This window comes from Phaenicophaeus curvirostris, chromosome 1, assembly GCF_032191515.1.
Source record: "Phaenicophaeus curvirostris isolate KB17595 chromosome 1, BPBGC_Pcur_1.0, whole genome shotgun sequence".
Lineage (NCBI taxonomy): Eukaryota > Metazoa > Chordata > Aves > Cuculiformes > Cuculidae > Phaenicophaeus > Phaenicophaeus curvirostris.
The window spans coordinates 66,113,844-66,132,598 of record NC_091392.1 but is presented as its reverse complement, the minus strand read 5'-3'; the positions used below and the strand labels follow the sequence as shown (position 1 = coordinate 66,132,598).

The 18,755-nt window shown below is 40.4% G+C and overlaps 2 protein-coding genes across 24 annotated transcripts in view; one reads left to right on the top strand and one right to left on the bottom strand.

Moving 5' to 3' along the window:
• CACNA1C (calcium voltage-gated channel subunit alpha1 C) overlaps positions 1 to 18,755 on the bottom strand; it is a 480,521-nt gene that overhangs the window by 460,741 nt on the left and 1,025 nt on the right. The gene's annotated exons all lie outside the window — the stretch shown is intronic.
• Positions 6,267 to 18,755, top strand: part of DCP1B (decapping mRNA 1B) — a 45,370-nt gene continuing 32,881 nt past the window's right edge. For both annotated transcript variants that reach the window (XM_069861629.1, XM_069861618.1), the window contains exons 1-3: positions 6,267 to 6,459; positions 7,805 to 7,845; positions 10,200 to 10,327. In XM_069861629.1, the coding sequence (XP_069717730.1) occupies positions 6,307 to 6,459; positions 7,805 to 7,845; positions 10,200 to 10,327 (322 nt within the window). In that variant the 5' untranslated portion in view covers positions 6,267 to 6,306. The remainder of the gene's footprint in view (positions 6,460 to 7,804; positions 7,846 to 10,199; positions 10,328 to 18,755) is intronic.

Below are 18,755 nucleotides of genomic sequence, written 5' to 3'. Positions count from 1 at the left end.
AAATCTTTAATTTTCTCAAGTCTGCTCTGCTGAAGGATAAGACACTGAAATCAAACAGTCACTTAAAACACTGAAAATCTAAGACTGATAAAAATCAGAATTGTTTGCTGATTAAATGTACACAAGATTTCTTTTCTATATAACACTATAATTCAATGCACTTATATTGGTAGAGCCTCTCCGTTCCTCCTCCTCCTGAAATAATCTTTTTCTGGGTTTTGTTGAGTTGACTTGGGTTTTCTCTCAGCTCAGATTATGTCCTCTTAAAAGTGAAGAAAGCTAAATCAAAAAAAGAATTCTTCACTCCAGAAGAAGAATATCTATGTAGGAAGTTAGAAAGAAAATTTTGTAGATCAATTAATAATAGTAGGGAACTTTCCTCTAGTTCTTCTCCAACTAGGCCACTGGCAGAAGCTGGGTCTATCAAAACAGTAAAGCTCAGTATTTTCCAAATAAATGCACAGCAAAAGAGAAAGTGTAGAGTTACTTGCTACCAGGATCATTTACCAAAAGGTAAGTCAAAGCAAAAAATAGTCTTTTGGTAAAAAAAACAGGCTTTTACATGCAGAAAAAAAATAAACTTCAACTGAAAATCATAGTAAATTACAGTTAATTATCAGGTAGTATAGTGATAGGATAAGGGATAATGGTTCAAAGCTGAAAGAGGGTAGATTTAGATTAGATATTAGGAAGAAATTTGTGGCTGTGATGGTGGTGAGGCACTGGAACAGGTTGTCCAGAGAAGTCACGGAAGCCCCATCCCTGGAGGTGTTCAAGGCCAGGTTGGATGGGGCTTTGAGCAACCTGATCCAGTGGAAGGTGTCTCTGTCCATGGCAGGAGGGGTGGAACTGGCTGATCTTTAAGGTCCCTACTAACCCAAATCATTCTATGATTCGATGATTTCATACATAGTATACATAACAACAGAATTTCAAACCCAAAGTTGCCAAAGAATACTATCCCCTTCTTGTGTGGAGTAACTTTTGCAGATAATCTCAAAACACTCTCATAAAATTCACAAGGGAGCAACATTACAGACATACATATGCATGCTATTAGAACAACTTAATGCACTGGGGTTTATTCAGGGACAAGAGGGAGAGTTGTTTGAACTGGGATGGAAGTAAGTAGATTTAGTTCTATTGCAGGGAGATATTTTTTTAATAACTGCACCAGATGAAACTACATAGTCTGACCCTACACTCGTTAAGGAATTTAGCATGTAATAAACTACCAACAAAAAGACTAAAATTGCTGTAACCATTAGGACTCGAGTTAAGAAGTGGTCCAACAGTACAACCAACAATTTTTAACTTTTGAGCATGAGGAAAGCACTCTAATGCTAACTACTGAGAGCCTGCAATAAATGTGGGCTGAAAAGACTGTACAATTCAATAGCTCCTGGGAAGGCATGCAACCAGCCTTTAGCACAAACCACAGGGGAACTGAGAGGTACCCTACTGCCGACCTGGAAGCACAGCCCCAGAAATATGTGGAGCATGGTTAACCAAGCCTTGTGGCATCATCCTGGCTCCACAAGAGCCACCTACTCTTCCCCAGGAAGGCAACATGCTGGAAAGCACCACGCAAAGATATTGAAGTGTCTCTGGATGGGGTAAGAGGAGCTTATTAGTACTGCCTCAGCACCTCAGCATCAGTGGTGCCCCTAGTCAGATTGAGAAGAAAATTTTGGCAGCCTCAGGAAAGGAATAAAAAGGAAAAGGCAACTACCATGCAATAACAACTCCAAAGGGGCTAGAGACGAGAAAGTGAAGCAAATGAGGTGCTCAACACTACATTTTCTCAAGCAATTCCTGCTGTTTATTAAAAAACATGCTGCTTAGAGAAAGGACTGAATATGAACAGGTAGGAAAGCTGTCAGTTGAAGCTGTGATCTCAGCAGCAGTATTAACACTTACATTTCCATCACTTACTTTCCCCAGACTGACTGGTTCATGCTGTGCCCACACATGCACTTGTGCCAGTACAGTGCCAAAGGGCCAGAATGGCAGGACTGACTGGCTGAGGCTTGGGCCAGGGTTTGTGTGTGCCTAGCAGTGCCACCAAACATATTCACATGAAATCACATACTCAATGACCATAATTTGCTCTAGGAAGCATGGCTTAGTCTTTACAGGTGTCATAGATTTTTGAATTTGAAGCAAAAGCTACTATGTATTTGAACAATCCTTGTGAAAAGGTCTGGCCTAACCATCTTAATGTTTATTATTAATGGAGAGCTTAAGAATGTCATGCTGTGTGGATTTTGCCTTAAATCTGTCTGGATATTGCCTACAGAAAATCCCTTTCATACCTTGTCAAAAGCATAGGTGTGTGGTTTTTTTTTTTTCCAACAGAATAGTATCCAGGTGGGTGGAAGACAAAAATATGACATTCTAATTATATACTTCATGAAATTATGACATTTTGAAAGCTAGAAAATTACTTTGTTTCATAAACAAATTACAGCAAAATCATTCTAACATGATTTGATAGTTATTATGGACTACTCGATTACTGACTGTAAGCAAATAACTGCAGTTTAAAGAATCAACCCCTTTCAGCTATGACATTTTTGCTAAAATGTCCTTAACTTTTTAGATGCATTGAGAATTCACAGTGTTTCTCTTCTTAACAAGATCTTTTTTCATTGGAAAATTTCTAGTGTACTATCAAATGATCCCATAAAGCAGGGCAGAACTAATGGCTCTATTAAGTACCTTCAGTTCAGGCTAAATGGAAGGAGCAATTACATTCCACTTACACAGCAAAACAGCTGGAACCAGCAGAGGCTACCTCACAGTGCAACATAAAATATAAACAGGCATGATCAGCAGCTTGACAAGTCCGCTAACTCAAAACACAGATCTGGAGAACCATCTGGCCAGCTATATTAGAAAGGGATGCAGCAGTCCAGGAGAGAGGTAGTTCTAAAGAAGTGTCAATGAACAGGGAATTGAAAACCAACACGCCAAATTTTTGACAGGCCTACTTAAAAATATTTAACCTCACAGTTGTGTTTGCTTCCATGGAGCTCAAGGAAACAGGACACTTTACAATCTTTGTATGTCAAGAGAAGACACAGAAAACATGCTTCAGTCAGAGAGACAGACTGACTGACACAACAAACATGCAAGGCTTCGAGTATGGGTTACTACTTGACCTGGCAAAAGGAGCAACAGTAGAAACAAGGCAAGTTGTAAGTGCTCAAAGACACATTATTCCTGCTTCAAACATTTTTTTTTCAGTTGGAACAGGGCTGCAATACATCTTCTAAATTCTGTATACTGCTTTCTCCTGCCCAATAACAGCTATATGTAACTATTTTCAGTTCAAAAGAACAGCATTTGAAATACAATTTCCATAACACATTCTTCCTTACAGGACTTTACAACACCAAAAAAAAGCCAAAAGGCAAGGCATCACTTTTGTAAGTATTATTATTGGATGGGGAAAAGGCATCTGGAAAGCGAAACTTCAGGAATGGGAACCCAAGAGTTTGATGCTTCTATGCCTTGGTGGCAAGCTGAGGATTTTTGTAAGCAGGATAATTGCCAAAGAATTGAAGATGAGACAGAAAGGAGAAACTCCAGCACGTGAGGAGGAATGTGGTTAGGTGTGCCTGGAAACTGAGGACTATCTAATCAGCAAAATGAGAAGACGGTACGTCTATTTGAGCAACATGACTTATCTTTCCTGCTTATTACTTTTTGTTTTTGTCTCATTCTAGTCTGGTCATTCCCAGACCAAGGGTAGCAGTTTCCCTTATCCACCATGAGCCCACACATCTTCCTTGCTGTTACAGGATCTATAAGTCAGCCAGAGCTTTGCAATGGAACTGCTTAGAGCCATTTTCCTACCACATGTATATAAAAACCACCTAAAAACTTCTAAACTCTAAAGCTGTGTTTCATTACAGCTCCAACTGAAACAAGGTGGCTTTAGAAAAAGAGGAACTAAGAGTGAGATGGATTATAATAAAAGGGTACATATAAAGGCTTCCTCTCCCAGTATGTTTCCAGAGCAAGCTGTATGTCCTTAATCTTAGTAAGGTGAAATTTAGTGGCCTTTTGGGCTTACAACAAGAGCTACATATTCTCTCCCAAGTCTCAAAGAACAGTCTCCCTCTCTGTCCTTTCTGAAGAAGCCTTTCAGGCTCTACGTGGCCTAGAGTGAAAAGGAGGGAAGAAAACAAAACAGCAGTTTTCATTCCCTGTGTCTTGCTACCGCTCTTCAAAAAAATGTTGCGTTGGAGACATTGCAATCCAACAAGATAGCATCCATTAACTTTGCTTTTAATTCTTGCAGAGTATCCCATTCTCTGGGAGGAAATATGTCACCCTACGGCTTTTGTATATAGAAGGTGGTAACTCCTTCCACAACTGCTACATCAGTCTGAGGTAATGAAATAAAACAAATTTGCTCTTGCAGGGGGTTCAGGCTGGACATTAAACCAATCTTTTAAATGTAAGTACTTATTGAGTTTATCTGCATGGCACAGAAAGCTCATTAATTTGCTGTAAACTGTTGATATCAATAGATTAGTAATAAATATGTGTGTCTGACAGGAAAATATGGTACTTAAATTCCTGTCTTGCCTATCTGTTCCTCTGCTGTTTGTATATCTCCATATCATAGTATGTTTTTTTATGTTTCAGCTGCTCGTCACATGTATGTGTGAGTGTGTGTCTATATATACATACACAGAGGGGGGTTGTATGATGGCTTAGTTTGCACTCGTGTCCTATTTCCTTTAAGTTTTTTGCAGACAGACTGTGTTTATTCATCAAACTGAACCATTGATCTTCCTGTTCAAGTGCTGTGTGTGCATTGCAGTGGGGCACGTGTGAGCACACAGGCAGCACGTGCATCCTTGCAGGACCATGTGCTCATAGATACACGTGCTAACCGTGCAGCCTCTCCTGTACACACGTAGTGGCTTCAGCTCCACCTTGGCCTGTGGCTTCCTGCTCTCCTGAGGCTCTGCACACCATGATGCACACCACACCTTCTCCCCCTTAGGCTAAGGGGCACTAACACAGGCTGCCCAGGGATGTGGCTGAGTCCCCACCCCTGGAGCTGTTTAGAACACAGGTAGGTGAAGTGTTCAGAGATATGGTTTAGTAGTGGACAGGTACCTGATGATCTCAAAGGTCATAGAATGGCTTGAGCTGGAAAGGAACTTAAAGACCATCCAGTTCCAACCCCTCTGCCATGGGCAGAGACACCTCCCACCAGACCAGGGTGCCCAAGGCCCCATCCAGTCTGGCCTTTGAACACCTCTAGGGATGGGGCAGCCACAGGTTCCCTGGGTAAGCCAAGCCAGTGCCTCATCACCCTCATTGTGTTGAGAATTTCCTCCTTATGTCTAGTCTAAACCTTGCCTTCTTCAAATTATAGCCATTCCCCCTCGTCCTATCACTACAAACGTCGCTAAAAAGTCCCTCCCCAGCTTTCCTGTAGCCTTTTTCAGGTACTGGAAGGTCACTATAAGGTCTCCTTGGAGCCTTCTCTTCTCCAGGCTGAAAAACCACAACTCTCTCAGCCTGTCCTCGTAGGGGAGGTGCTCCAGCCCTCCGATCATCTGTGTAGCCCTCCTATGGACCCGTTCCAACAGCTCCATATCTTATGTTGAGGATTCCAGAACTGGACACAATACTCCAGGTGGGATCTCAAAAGAGAGGAACAGAATCATGGAATCACAGAATGGTTTGGGTTGGAAAGGACCTTAAAGATCGACCAGTTCCAACCCTTCTGACATGGGCAGGGACACCTCCCTCCAGATCAGGCTGCCCAAGGTTTCATCCAGCCTGGCTTTGAACACCTCCAGGGGTGGGGCAGCGACAGCTTCCCTGGGCAGCCTGAGCCAGTGCCTCACCACCCTCACGGTGAAGAATTTCCTCCTTAGGTCTAGTCTAAACCGGCCCCTCTCCAGTTTAATCCCATTGCCGTCAGAATCACCTCCCTCTCCCTGCTGGCCAAGGTCTTTTCCAACCAAAGGATTCCATGATTCCACTGTGGAAAGGCAGCTTCCCCAGTGTCAGGGAGAGCCCTGGAAACGAGGGGAGCCGGCCCGCAGGGAAGAGCCGCCCTCGCAGGGAGGAGGCGCTGCCACCGCAGCCTCCCCAGCGGCCCCGATCCTGAGCCGGCGGCGCTCGGCGCTCGATTGAGGCGCCTGGGCCCCGGCACTCCCGTCGGGCGAGGCGCGGAGTTGCGGGGAGGGAGTGAAGAGCAACCACCCCTTCCTTCTCGGCGCTGGATTAGTTGTGCCTACTAGGAACCTTGTGTTGTTGTCGGGAGGCAAAATGGCGGCGGCGGTAGCCGGGGCCGCCCTGCCGGGCAAGGGGCTGGACATCAGCCTGGCGGCGCTGCAGCAGCACGACCCCTACATCAGCAGCATCGTGGACGTGGCCAGCCAGGTGGCGCTCTACACCTTCGGGCACCGCGCCAACGAGTGGGTACGTCACGACGCGCCTTCACCCCCCTCTTCCATCCGCCCCCCCCACCCCTTACCCCGCGACGGAGCAGCGACGCCCACTGTAGGGGGCGTGGCCCTTTTTGAAGGGGCGGGGCTTGGGGCGGGAGAGCTAGGGCTTTGGGTTGGGGGCGGGGCTTGGAGGGGGCGGGGCTTAATCAGGAGGCGTGGCTTTAACAGGGCCCGCCCCTTCGCTGCCCGCAGGGCTGGTCCCGATGAAGGGTCTGGCCCCGCCGAGGTGCGAGGGCTGGGCTGAGGGGTGGCCTCAGGCCTAGACAGGGGCCCAGGGGTGCTGGGTGAGGGGTTGCATCTGGCGCAGCCTCTCTGGGAAGCATTAGAAGGCCTGTGGCGCCTTGGAAGTGGGTCTTGAAAAGCTCACAGGGCAGTAAAGGTTTAGTGCTGCGCGGTGGGGCTGTAGGGGAGTGGGGTTTAAACCAGGGCTTCAGGAGCTGCTCTATGATCCAAGCATCTGTAAATCATAGAATCGTAGAGTCAGCAGGTTGGAAAAAAAACACTGGATCATCGAGTCCAACCATTCCTATCAAACACTAAACCATGCCCCTCAGCACCTCATCCACCCGTCCTTTAAACACCTCCAGGGAAGGTGACTCAACCACCTCCCTGGGCAGCCTGTTCCAGTGCCCAATGACCCTTTCCATGAAAAATTTTTTCCTAATGTCCAGCCTAAACTTCCCCTGGCAGAGCCTGAGGCCATTCCCTCTGTCCCCTGTCACTTGGGAGAAGAGGCCAGCTCCCTCCTCTTTGGTAAAGAACTAAAACACCTCCAAAAGCGCATTGGAGTTTCAGATAAAAAGGCTACTTAAGGCTTTAAAAAAATGTTAATTTGAGAAATCTTTTGGTAATGTAACATTATGTTTGCAGGTGGCTGTTGGTTTGCTCTAATGGTGGGGCCTAGGGCCTGTGTTTGAAGAACCTGTGCAATCTGCCTTTGGTGTGATTTCCCATTTCTCTGTCCTGAGCGTTGCCTCTGAGGGCAGGCACCCTTTGGAAAATCCTCTCCTTGAAACCTGGCCTGGGTGCCCCTTCTGTGGTAGCAGAGACTTAATCCAGCCCAGTGTTTATTCCCATAGTGGTGAGCCTTTAGGCTTTTCATATCTTGTCGTAAAACTTGGGTCTGCTGTACGTTGACCTGTGCTAGGTCTAGCCTCTCACTACCACCTGATGAAGTTGGGTTTAATTACGTTTTCATGGCTTAGGTGAGAAGGGTGTAACTGAGGTTATTGGCAAAACAGGTAAAGATGGGGCTTGCTGATAGCTGGCAAAATGCCGCCCTGATTTCAACTTTCTTAATTTTGCCTTTTCTTCAGGAGAAGACTGACGTGGAAGGAACGCTGTTTGTTTACACAAGGTGAGGACATAAGGTTTTAATGTCTGCAGTGTGGAAAAGCTAACTGGGATGGAGTATGTCTGGATGAAGTAAAATACTCCTTCTTGTTCCAGAGTAAAAAAATCCTGAAATTGGCACAGGCAAATGTGAGGAAGAAATCACTAGGAAGGAGACATCACCTTACTTTTTATTAGACTTCCAAATGTGTTTTAAATTTCAGTATGGGTAAACTGTAGAATCTGTTATGTTGTTTTAACTGGGATGTAGCATTTACTGTTTAAAAGGTATCTGATCCCCACCCCACAATGAAATAAATATTACTATTCCTTAAAGTAAGGGAATGGTAGAACTTATGAAGTAATGTGTTCCCTAGTTAGGGAACTTTCATACTACTTGTGTCTGATTATTCTTTTTTCATGCATATTTCATCCAACATTTGGATGGGTTTAATGCTTTCTTTTAGCAGCAGCTCTGGTTGTGGCTTTTCAGAGCAGTGATTACATTGCTTATTCTAGCATGTACTTTAGATCTGTTGCAAAGCCTGCCCTACATTTGGATTTTCAAGTTAGTGCTCCAGCATTTCTCTGTGACTATTATTAAAATCAGAAAATAATGCAGTAAGTGGATCTTGAAGTAGCTGCTGGGATGGGACACCAAATCAAAAACTTTCTCCTTCAACATTTATGTTGCTGAGGATCTGGTAGGAGAACTGAGAAAGCAAGAGAGTGTTTTGAGGAGGTGAGAGATATATGTGTGAAGCGACAGGGAGGCCCAGGAAACTGCGAGCTTTGTGTGAAGTGGGAATGCTGGTTTTAATCTTTTGAGCTCCTTTGTACCAGCCGTGGAAATTATGATCAGTAATTTTTCTAAGCTGCTTTCAGGCAAGTGGAGATAAGATGCTGTTATAATTACTACCACAAGAGTAAAGAACTGGCCCTTAGCAGTAGGCGGAAGTGGCTAGTTATGTACTGCAAAACAAAAGTAGTAATTCTCTGGTGTGGTGGTTTTAAAACTCTAATGACATCTAACCTGGCACTTCTAGCACCTGTGATCTTTCACTGTTTTTTTTGTTGGCTGAGGTAGTTTATGTTGTCAGCTGAGATTGCTACCCTGGCTGCCCTATAGGAAACACAGTGGAATAGGTTGTGAGCTGTCAGTAACATCATACATTGTCCTCCTCTTCAGTTTTACCTTTCATTTCCTGTTGCTTTGAACAAAGTCATAAAGTCTTGTGGACAAAACATTGCCAAGAGACCATAGATTGAAGACTGTTGGTGTTGCCTTTGTTGCCTCTTATTACTGTCGTCACAATATAAAGTGATTATTTTACTTGAGCAGACTTATTTATCACCTTCTCACCTTTGCAAGTTCTGAGGACTGGTCAAAAAATCAGACTTCTGACTGGGTTAACACCAGTAGAAATGGGCTGTTTTCTCTTTCTTTGCTTGTCTTTTATAAGTGAAGTAGTGACTGTTGGAAACAAGGGTTCTTGTTAAGAGTTCCACTTTAGTTTAATTTTCTGTCAACTCCAGTCATGTAATGCAGGTTCCTATGCATTGGATTTCATAGACAAGTCCACCCACCAGCCATTACTAGAGATGGCACTTTTCCCGAATGTTTAGCCACCATCTTTTCCTTTATTGTCATACTTAGTTTGAAAGTAATGTCTCCTGTCAGGATCATGATAGGTTTAACAGCTCACATGAATAAAAAGTATCTAACTCACTTGATTGCGTAATGAACAAGCGTAATGATTTAGAGTCATAAAAGCATAGAATGGTTTGGGCTGGAAGAGACTTTTAAAGATCGTCTAGTCTAACCCTTGGCAGGAACATCTTTCACTACATTTGGTTGCTCAGAACCCTGTCCAGCCTGACGTTGAATACATCCAATGATGGGGCATCCACAGGTTCTTTGGGAAACATGTTCCAGTGTCTCACCACTGTTACTTTTATTCTTATGCTGATGGGGATACTGATGGTCTGGGGCAAAAAGGCGTTTTGTAACATCTTGCCTGTTCACAAATTGTAAGCCTTATAACTTAAAGTCAAAACTGGACATGCAGAGCTGATTATGCTGTGACTAAGTCATTGGACCTCATATGGCAGTATCACAGGTCTGGCATACACTCTGTAGCTACTATTGAGAGACCAATGGTGCTTCTGCTATTTCTCATACATAATGTAGGGTTTTGACATAATTAAAAAGATTGCATGAAACGCTGCAAGAGTCAATTGTTTCCTTGGCAACAAAATTAGTTTTTTGTAGTATCCCCTAGAAATAAAATTATTTTGGAGAACTGTGCAACAAAAAAATTCTAGTAATACCTTTTTTATTTCCTTGACTTGATGTGATTTCTAATTGATATTTTTCAGATCAGCTTCTCCGAGGCATGGCTTCACAATTATGAACAGACTGAGCATGGAAAATCGAACAGAACCTATTACTAAAGACCTCGATTTCCAGCTGCAGGACCCTTTTCTGCTGTACAGAAATGCCAGATGTAAGTATGTGATGTGTTGGGTTAAATGCACAAGAAATCGGCTCCTCCTCAGAGTCTGTTTTTGGTTAAGGCAGTCCAAATGATTAGACTTCAACTTTCAAGGGATAAAACTAGCTTGTTAACAGTTACAACTGATGGAACACGTTTTGTTTCTTGACTAGCTGAGAGAGAAGAGTCACTCAGTGCTTCCTAGAATGCCATCTCTCTAAAGAAACTATTAGAACCTGCTTAACAGTAATCTCTCGTTTAACTGACTTTCATGTGCTTGGGCATAGAGGCTCACAGAGATATTGTGTGTGTTCTGAATGTAACCCAGTCAGTGTTGGGAAGCCTTTCCATAAGGCAGATCTACTAGGGGTTAAAGTAATAGTTGTAGACTTGGTTTTCTGCATAAAAATTCAAACCATGTCTTCTGCACCAGCTCCAGAATACTGTCCTTACAGTGGGTTAGAAGTTAGGTTACTTCTACACTACCAGGGTAGCTCTTGAAAACATAATGTTGAGCCTAATTTAAACCCTGATGAAAGACAAAGTTATTACTTTGGGCTCTGTGTTTGTCTTTCATGATTATTGTTAATATAAGAATTGACAGATGTTGAGCAAACTCAGAAACAAGTGAACAACATGAGGAAGCTATACTTTCATGAGTAGATATGTATGCAGACTGTTACAATGTGCAATTATATGAGAATGAGCAGTTATAAATACACAATTTAGGTCTACTTAGAAGCAGAGCTGTAGTATGATTTATACTTCGTGCTTGGTGCATAAAAGCAGATTGCAAGAATGTTTTATGTAAACTATGATGCAGAAGTAGTCTCTCTGGATGAAGTAAAAGCAGAAGGAATTCACGGCATTAAAGCAGCCTAGTTTGATAATCTGCTAGACCTTTTTACATCATAAACTTAATTGGGAGTTGGAAAGTATATCAATAGGGGATCCTGGTGTTCACACACACTATGTGGTAGAAAAATTGAGAAATAATATTTTAAATAACCTAAATGAAACTTCTGTTTTTGAGAGTATTTGATGGGCTGACAGAGTATTGAAATTCCTGAAGAAACTGAAAAGGAATGCAGACAACTCCAGGCTAACTTAGACTAGACTAGATAGACACCAGGACTTTTAAGTGCCATGGGACCTATTTATCTCATCTGAGTTTGAAGAGTATTTTCTATGTATATGTAATCTTTTCTTACCTCGTTTTGAAATTCTATTCAGAGTTTATATATGTATATATTAATGTCTACCTTTTGAAATCTGATCTATTAATTTTTCAATTTTGTTGAAACAATTGGTATAAAGAGTAATTAGAAATTGTCATAACTATGCTGATGTGCAGTAGTACAGTCTTTAGTCTGAGTACTACATGTAAACTGTGATTAGTTTGGTTTTTATTAGGGCTTTTTTTGGGGGGGTGGTTAGATGGATGTAAGCTGTTTGTTCACTGAGAGATGTCAGAATTTTAGATTTACAGGGTCTCAAAGCTGTGCTCTAACATATGCTTCTGAGCAGTGGGCCTGCGTTCAAGTAACTCATCCAGGGCTTCTTGGCTAATTGTGCAATAGCAAAGTGAGAAGGCTTCTTTTCTGGGTTCTTCTGCTTAGGCAATGGTTCCTTTAGGGCAGTTACTGCTAACTGTGTTTGCACAGCATCAACGCCTTCTCTGTTTCTCACACTCCCTTGCCACTGAGTAGGCTGGGGGTGCACAGGAATTTCAGAGAGGACACAACCAGGACCACTCACCCTGAACTGACTAAAGGGGGAAGGGGAGATACGTGGAGTTACAGCCTTTGTCTTCCCGAGTAGCTGTTAGACATGATAAAGCCCTGCTTTTCTGGAAATAGCTAAATATCTGCCAGCTGATGGAAAGTAGTGAATGACTTCCTTATTTTGCTTTGCTTGCATGCGTAGCTTTGCTTTAACTATTAAACTCTCTTTATTCTCAGTCTATGAGTTTTGTTACTTTTGCCCTTCCAATTCTCTCTCCATCCCACTGAGGGAAGGGAGTGAGCAGCCGTGTGGGGTTGAGCTGCTGGCTAGGATGAACCCACAGCACCTACACTGATAATTTCCCAGTGGCAACATGAAAGTAATAACCTGTTGCTTTCAGTTTAGGGTCTCTCAGCCACGATATCTTATAGCTTCTTGACCTCCTGGCTTTCTACTGTATCGTTCCCATGAGTGCAGCCATGAAAAAACAAATAACAAGATCCCCAGCCAGTGTACGCCTGGTTTTACAAAGTAATTTTCAGCCTAGGTCTGCGGGTCTAATTTTTACCACAGTTAGCTATTCAATCTAACCATGGGTAAGCCTATAGGTTTTGTGTTTGAGAGTTCTGTTGGCTGAGAGAAGATTCACGTTTTCTTTACTAAAAAAATCCACCAGTTTAGGATTTCAGTTAGCATCAGATGTGTTCCAGATACAGGGATACGTTCCCGCTTGTTATTTATCTTCCTAAAATACTCTTACAAAGGCTTAATCGTTAGTTCTTCAAGAAAACTGAAGGTCTTGGTCCTTCAAAGGAAAAACTTGTGTTTCCTCTGGTTTTCATGGAAAGAAAATGTGTTTCCAGAGCAAACTGGCGTTACAGACTCAGAGAAGAAAAGTTATTTACCAACCCATTTGACTTTTCCAGGTTTTCTTTAGGTCCCTACAGATTGTTCACATGGTGATTTCTCCACTGAGATGCAGATACTTCTAGATCTTCCTTACTGTATACTGTACAAAGCTCTTGCTACATAAAACAAAGGAACCTCTTCCATTTTAAGTATCTGTTTGCACCGGGGTCTCATCCAAACACCATTCTGAATATCCATCTTGAATTTTCTATATGAATATTTTCCTTGTGTTGTACTTTATTGTACAACTTGTCTTTAAAATTTTTGCAGAAAAAAAAGAAAAGATTTCAGGCTTTCAGGCTTCTTAGTTATTAAATGCAGTTTTCATCAAAAACTGGACCTTTAGGCCCTAGTCTTATTTTTCTCTTGCTTCCTGATACTAACAAGGAGTACTTGGTAACAGCTGTTTACTTGGCAAAACAGTGGGCAGTTTAGCCCACTTTAACAGGATCTAGAAGGGAGTTATCTTCCTCTAACTCTTCATTTGAGTTGGTTACTTCTTACTGTATTTCTTATACATATCTCCTTATTAGATACAATAAAACTTGCAGGGTTTCCTCTGTTTTTCTGATTGGTATAGTTGCTTTCCCATAGAACAGGACTTATTTTGGGGGTTTGTTACAATGTAAATTTCAGAAAACTATAAAAGCAAGAATTGGGAGGAATAAGGAAGTCCTGGCCAGTGTTTTGTTTCTTCTAGCATTCTGAATGTTTGTTGAAACCAACTTCATTTCAGTACATCTGAATGTCTATGGCTGGTTGTATCACACAGTCTGAAATAAGTGCTCTTGGCAGGAAAAGGTGGTCCTTGTGTACTGAACAAGTCTGTCAATGTTTTGTCATGGTATAGCTATCATTTCGTAAAGATTGCTTTACCTCCAATATATGATTACAATAGAAAAAACTTTTCAAAATTATACATAATAAATGTAGGTGTTATGGATACTTAAGAAAAGGAATCTTTTGCTCTTACTTTTTACTCTGTTTTTGTTTTCATTTCCTCTATCGTTCCATATGATCTTGGTCATCTAGAGTTGAAATACTGTTTAAATACTGTGTTGCAGACACCTACGGTCTAATCCCAGGACTTTTCAGGCTGGATTTGGGATCTATGCCAGTTAATGTTTGCACTGATCCACTATTTCACAAAGAAGTTTAGTTTGGGAAATCTTTTAGGCTAGAGCTAGGTTTATTCATTTCAAAGCCAGAAGGGAATCTCAAATTACTGTTTTTACTGCCAGCAGAAATTACTGTCCACCAACAAATGGAAGGCTTATGGATCAAATAGGTATTTTCCATATGACCTTTACGCTTACGTGGCTGACTGCAATTTTAGATACTTTGAGTAATACAGTAGTTCTCGTTTGTTTTAGATCACCTAACGATTTTAAGGGTTTTAAAAAAAATTCCCGAGTTCTATGTTTGAGTACTTTTAACTACAAAATTACTACTTTTTCCCTTAATCTTTGGTGATATTTATTGTGAAAACCAATGTTTTGAGCCTGTTGCTTAAGACTTAATGATGTTGAATATGAGATAGTTTAGAAGGAAAGTCTAACTGTAAGTTACTGGTTAAATAACTTCATTTTCTTCTTTTAGTACTGATCAGCTACATAATAATTTACTTGCAACTATTCCCAAATCTATATTGTACAGGTGTATATAAGTGTGTGTTGAGTCAGTGAATTATATCTTGCATTGACTAATTTATCATCACTGAATACTGTTTTTCATGTTTACTGGACATGGAGAATTTGGTGGCTATAAAGTTGCATATCTTAGAGCTAGCTTCACATTGGGCATTTCAGATGCCAGGGAAAAAACACAAGAACATGCCTTATAATAGTTAGTATCCTAGTTATGATGGCTGATCTGATACAGGTGCAATAGCAAATGGAGAAAGAAACTCCATTACAGATCAACAAATATGCCGTATCTCACTAGATTCTATACCTATCTAGGCATAAATGTTACTTTACATTTATGTGCCACAATTGTAGCAAGGCCATTCTTTGATTGTGTAGTCTCCTAGGCATGAAACTAAATGAAGATTCCTAGTCAGATGTGGCATATTCTACTGGAAGTGGTACAAAAGCAGACCAGACATGCCTGGTTTTGGTAAAACTGTCTAGACAAATGTGATAAATACGTAACCACATACCTGTTTAAGTTGGCCATCTATGTCTATCAGGACCCTGAAAATTTAGTATTATTTTTCCAGATTCCCACACTGCAGAGACACCCAGTAAATGAGCTGCAGTGGGAGGGAGAGGGAAGTTTGCCAGCTGTCCGAAAAAGTAGCCAAAGTTTTGGGTTTTATTTGGGTGGGTGGGGTGTCCCTCTAGGTCATAATTATTTATGTATCAAAATTTTTCCAAGTATATGCTTGGGGGCAAGTGGTTGTAAAATGTTTGGGAAAAGATAGTAGTAGATACTTTTCTCAAACTATTGTTTTTCATTCTTAAATTCTATGTTACAGCATTCTAGAGCCCTCTCAAATAGAACAACTCATCTTCTTGGAGACTGTGGCTCATTTCAGTTCACCCTTCTAAATAAATGTATCCTGGTAAAAAATACTAAATAGATTAGAAGTGTCCCACTGAATTGACCCTGCAAGTAGCATTTCTCTTGTAAAGAACACCTCAGTTCGAAAACTATTAGAAGTTCCTGTCTGAAGGGAAACCAGTAACAGTAATAGAATTTGGGTGATATGTAAAATTAATATGTAATGAAAATCAATCTTCTTTTGGATATGATAGTGTCTTTTTTACCACAAAATATGTTCTTAGTTTATACTGTGTGATATATGCTATAATTCGGTATTTAAAATCTCTTATTTCTTCTGAAATTTGTTTTTATTTGAGAATGAAACCAGTGTTTAGTGGCTAAATTTACTTGTGTGTATATTTAGATTCAACGTTTTGTGTATTGACCAACAAACAACTACTTGCTCAATTGTTTCCATTGAGATAGGCAAAATAGATACTCCAGGCTTTGTTTTTTATGATATAATAGAGTTTCTTTTTGGCTTTTGGTTTCAGTAAAAATGTCAGTTTAAAATGAAGACCCTTATTTATCAGCCTCCTACCTGCCTACATACAGTATCTGGTCCAACAAGAAAAAAGCCCCAACAGGATGAACACAGTAAACTGAAGTGTGTGTTCAGTTGCTTATTCCCCAAATGCTTATTGGTCTTTTTGAATTTTGAAACAAATACCATTAAATGTTTTTAACTTCATTCAATTTGTATTATTTTTCTCTAAATTTCATGAGTCAGATCCCTGACTTCTTGATAGAGAAATATTACATGGCTTTCTCTTGCTGCATCATTAAGCAGAACGCAATGTTTTTGTTACAGCTGAATGACTTAAAAACAAGTTTTTTTGAGGTTAAGTTTGATTGCAGAATTATTATTCTGGCCTGCTAGAATCTGCATGTTTTGTTGAAGAAAATGTTTCTATAGTTTAAAACTCGGAGAAATGTTTGTCAGTATGGAACAAAAGTGTTTGAAAAATGAGGGCTCAGACTATAGAAATTCAATGTAATTTTGGCTGAAGGGCCTTGCCCTCATTAGAAGTATGTTCTTCTCAGCCTGTTGTTTGCTAAACAGATTTGGCTAAAGCTTGGTTTTTTTTAAAAAAAAAAAAAAAAGCCTGCCTGGACTGACTGCTGCCATTTGTTCAGAATACGAATGCATGTAGTTTACCTGAGGTTCTGTCCTTGGAGATGTTTTTGTCTTAGAGAAATAAACAAATCGCTCTTCCTTCTTCCCATTCCACCTTCTGTCCTTTGATCAGCATTATAAAAATTCATCATGCATCCAGCAAGATAGAAACAGTAGCAGAGGTCACAATTGTCTTCCTTGGATGTTATTGACCTTAAAGTGCAACCTCAGTTTTGCTGGGAGCATTGGAATGCTAACAATGTTAATCATAGATATTATTTTCCTTTTTTTAATTTAGAAAGAAAATATGCATACTGAAAATACATTAACATTGTAGTAAGAGTCGATTCTAATCCCAGAAGATTGATGTCGACTTTCAGACAGAATGAGCTTTGTCATGTTGCATGCATTTTTTTTTTCTAAACTCATTTAATAGTTTGTGTTGAACTTAATGATTTTGTCATTTGGCTTGTGCCAATTTTCTTGAGAGAAGCAAATAAGCAAGCTTATTTCTTCTCCTGTATATCAGATGCATAGTGATGATAACTTTTCTTCATGTGCGATGTTGTCTAGTGCTCAGTTTAGTGGCTTGCTTGTACCTACACTCAGAAATTATCTGTTTATAAAAGCATATAGAAAAGCATTACTACTTTCCTGCTACATTTCCCTTTGTGTTTTACACTCCGATGTAGTAATGATTTTAATGTGCTTAGAAGATGGTAAAAATTGCATCAGAATGACAAGAAAAATAATAAACTGCTCCTTGGAGATGGTATAGATATCGATTTACATTTTAATATATAAACCCATAATTATATATATACATACATATTTATATTAGATTTTAAGCTTTCTGTCTCTCAGTTTAATTTTCGAGTATGCCGAAAATCATTAATACTTGCCTGTCAAGATTTAAAAATAGCATTGTAACTTGATGGCATAACTGAACACTTTTGCAGTCGGGTGTGGATGGACATGCAGCAGTGCTGGCTCAAGGCAGGTGATTTTTAAGACTGGGAATCACGATCTTGCTGTGTGTTGATTAGTTGGCTTGCTTGTTCTAGAGTATGCAATCTGTTTTTGAAAGCTAAACTCTGCTTAAGTCTATGGAAGTAGGATTGCATTTTTAATGTAGTGAAAGGAACAGGATAATCTGTTGTAAAGAAGTATGCATATATGTAAATTACTGTAAAAAATAAATTGAATGAAAAAGTGCAATAGAATGTACCTTTCAGTTGATCATAATTTCTTCTTTTCCTGGCTCTTTATCTTATTGATGCTAGCCCTGTTTTGTGCAGACAGACGGGACGAAGTGACCTGCAGAGGCCACAATGAAACTAAATGATTAATATATGTCTAAGATTTGCTGGTATTGGTTAATTCTACTTTATGGTGTTGGGATTTTTTGTGGAGAATAAATGTAGTTCTGCAATTTAGGCTTTTAATGTTTAAATTAAAAAAAAAAAGAAAAAAAACCAAAACAGAGGAGGAACTGTTATGTGCCCTTTCTGTTTGTTATTTTTAAAGCAGAATTGTTGTGCTAGTACTTCTGAAATTATATTTTCCAGAGCCGCTTCATTATTCATGTTTTCCTTTAGACTAAATACAATATATTTTTTTTTCAGTGGAAATTGTATGTGCCAGTTGTGGAAGCCTTCAGGTTAAGTTTTGATCAGTAAAACCATATCCCTTGTCACCTTGCCCAATTCAGAAACTTTCGTAAAGGGATATTTATGATATTTCTTCCTCACCCTTCCTACCCTGAGAATTTGGTACCATTGTTGTGAAAGGCTGACTGAGCAAAGCAAACAATTTGGAATGCTTTGCATTTGTAAAGTGGCATTATAATGATAGCAGGTTTTACAAATGTAACTGTGATGGCTTCAGCCATCTTTCTGATCTAATGATGTGTTTCTCTTGTGTGATGAAGTTGGTTAAAAAAAAAAATAGTGAGAAGAAGTGCAGTATCCCTAACCTTGGTTTTCAGTTATGTGGAAACATGAGAGTCCAATCTGAAAGTCAGAGAAACTGTATGTCATGTGAGAAGAAACAGGCTATGCAGCCAAGATAACAGAGCTATGTAGTTTTTCGATGGCTGGTAATTATTTTGCGTATGGTGGAACTGTATCCCTGCCTGGGCAA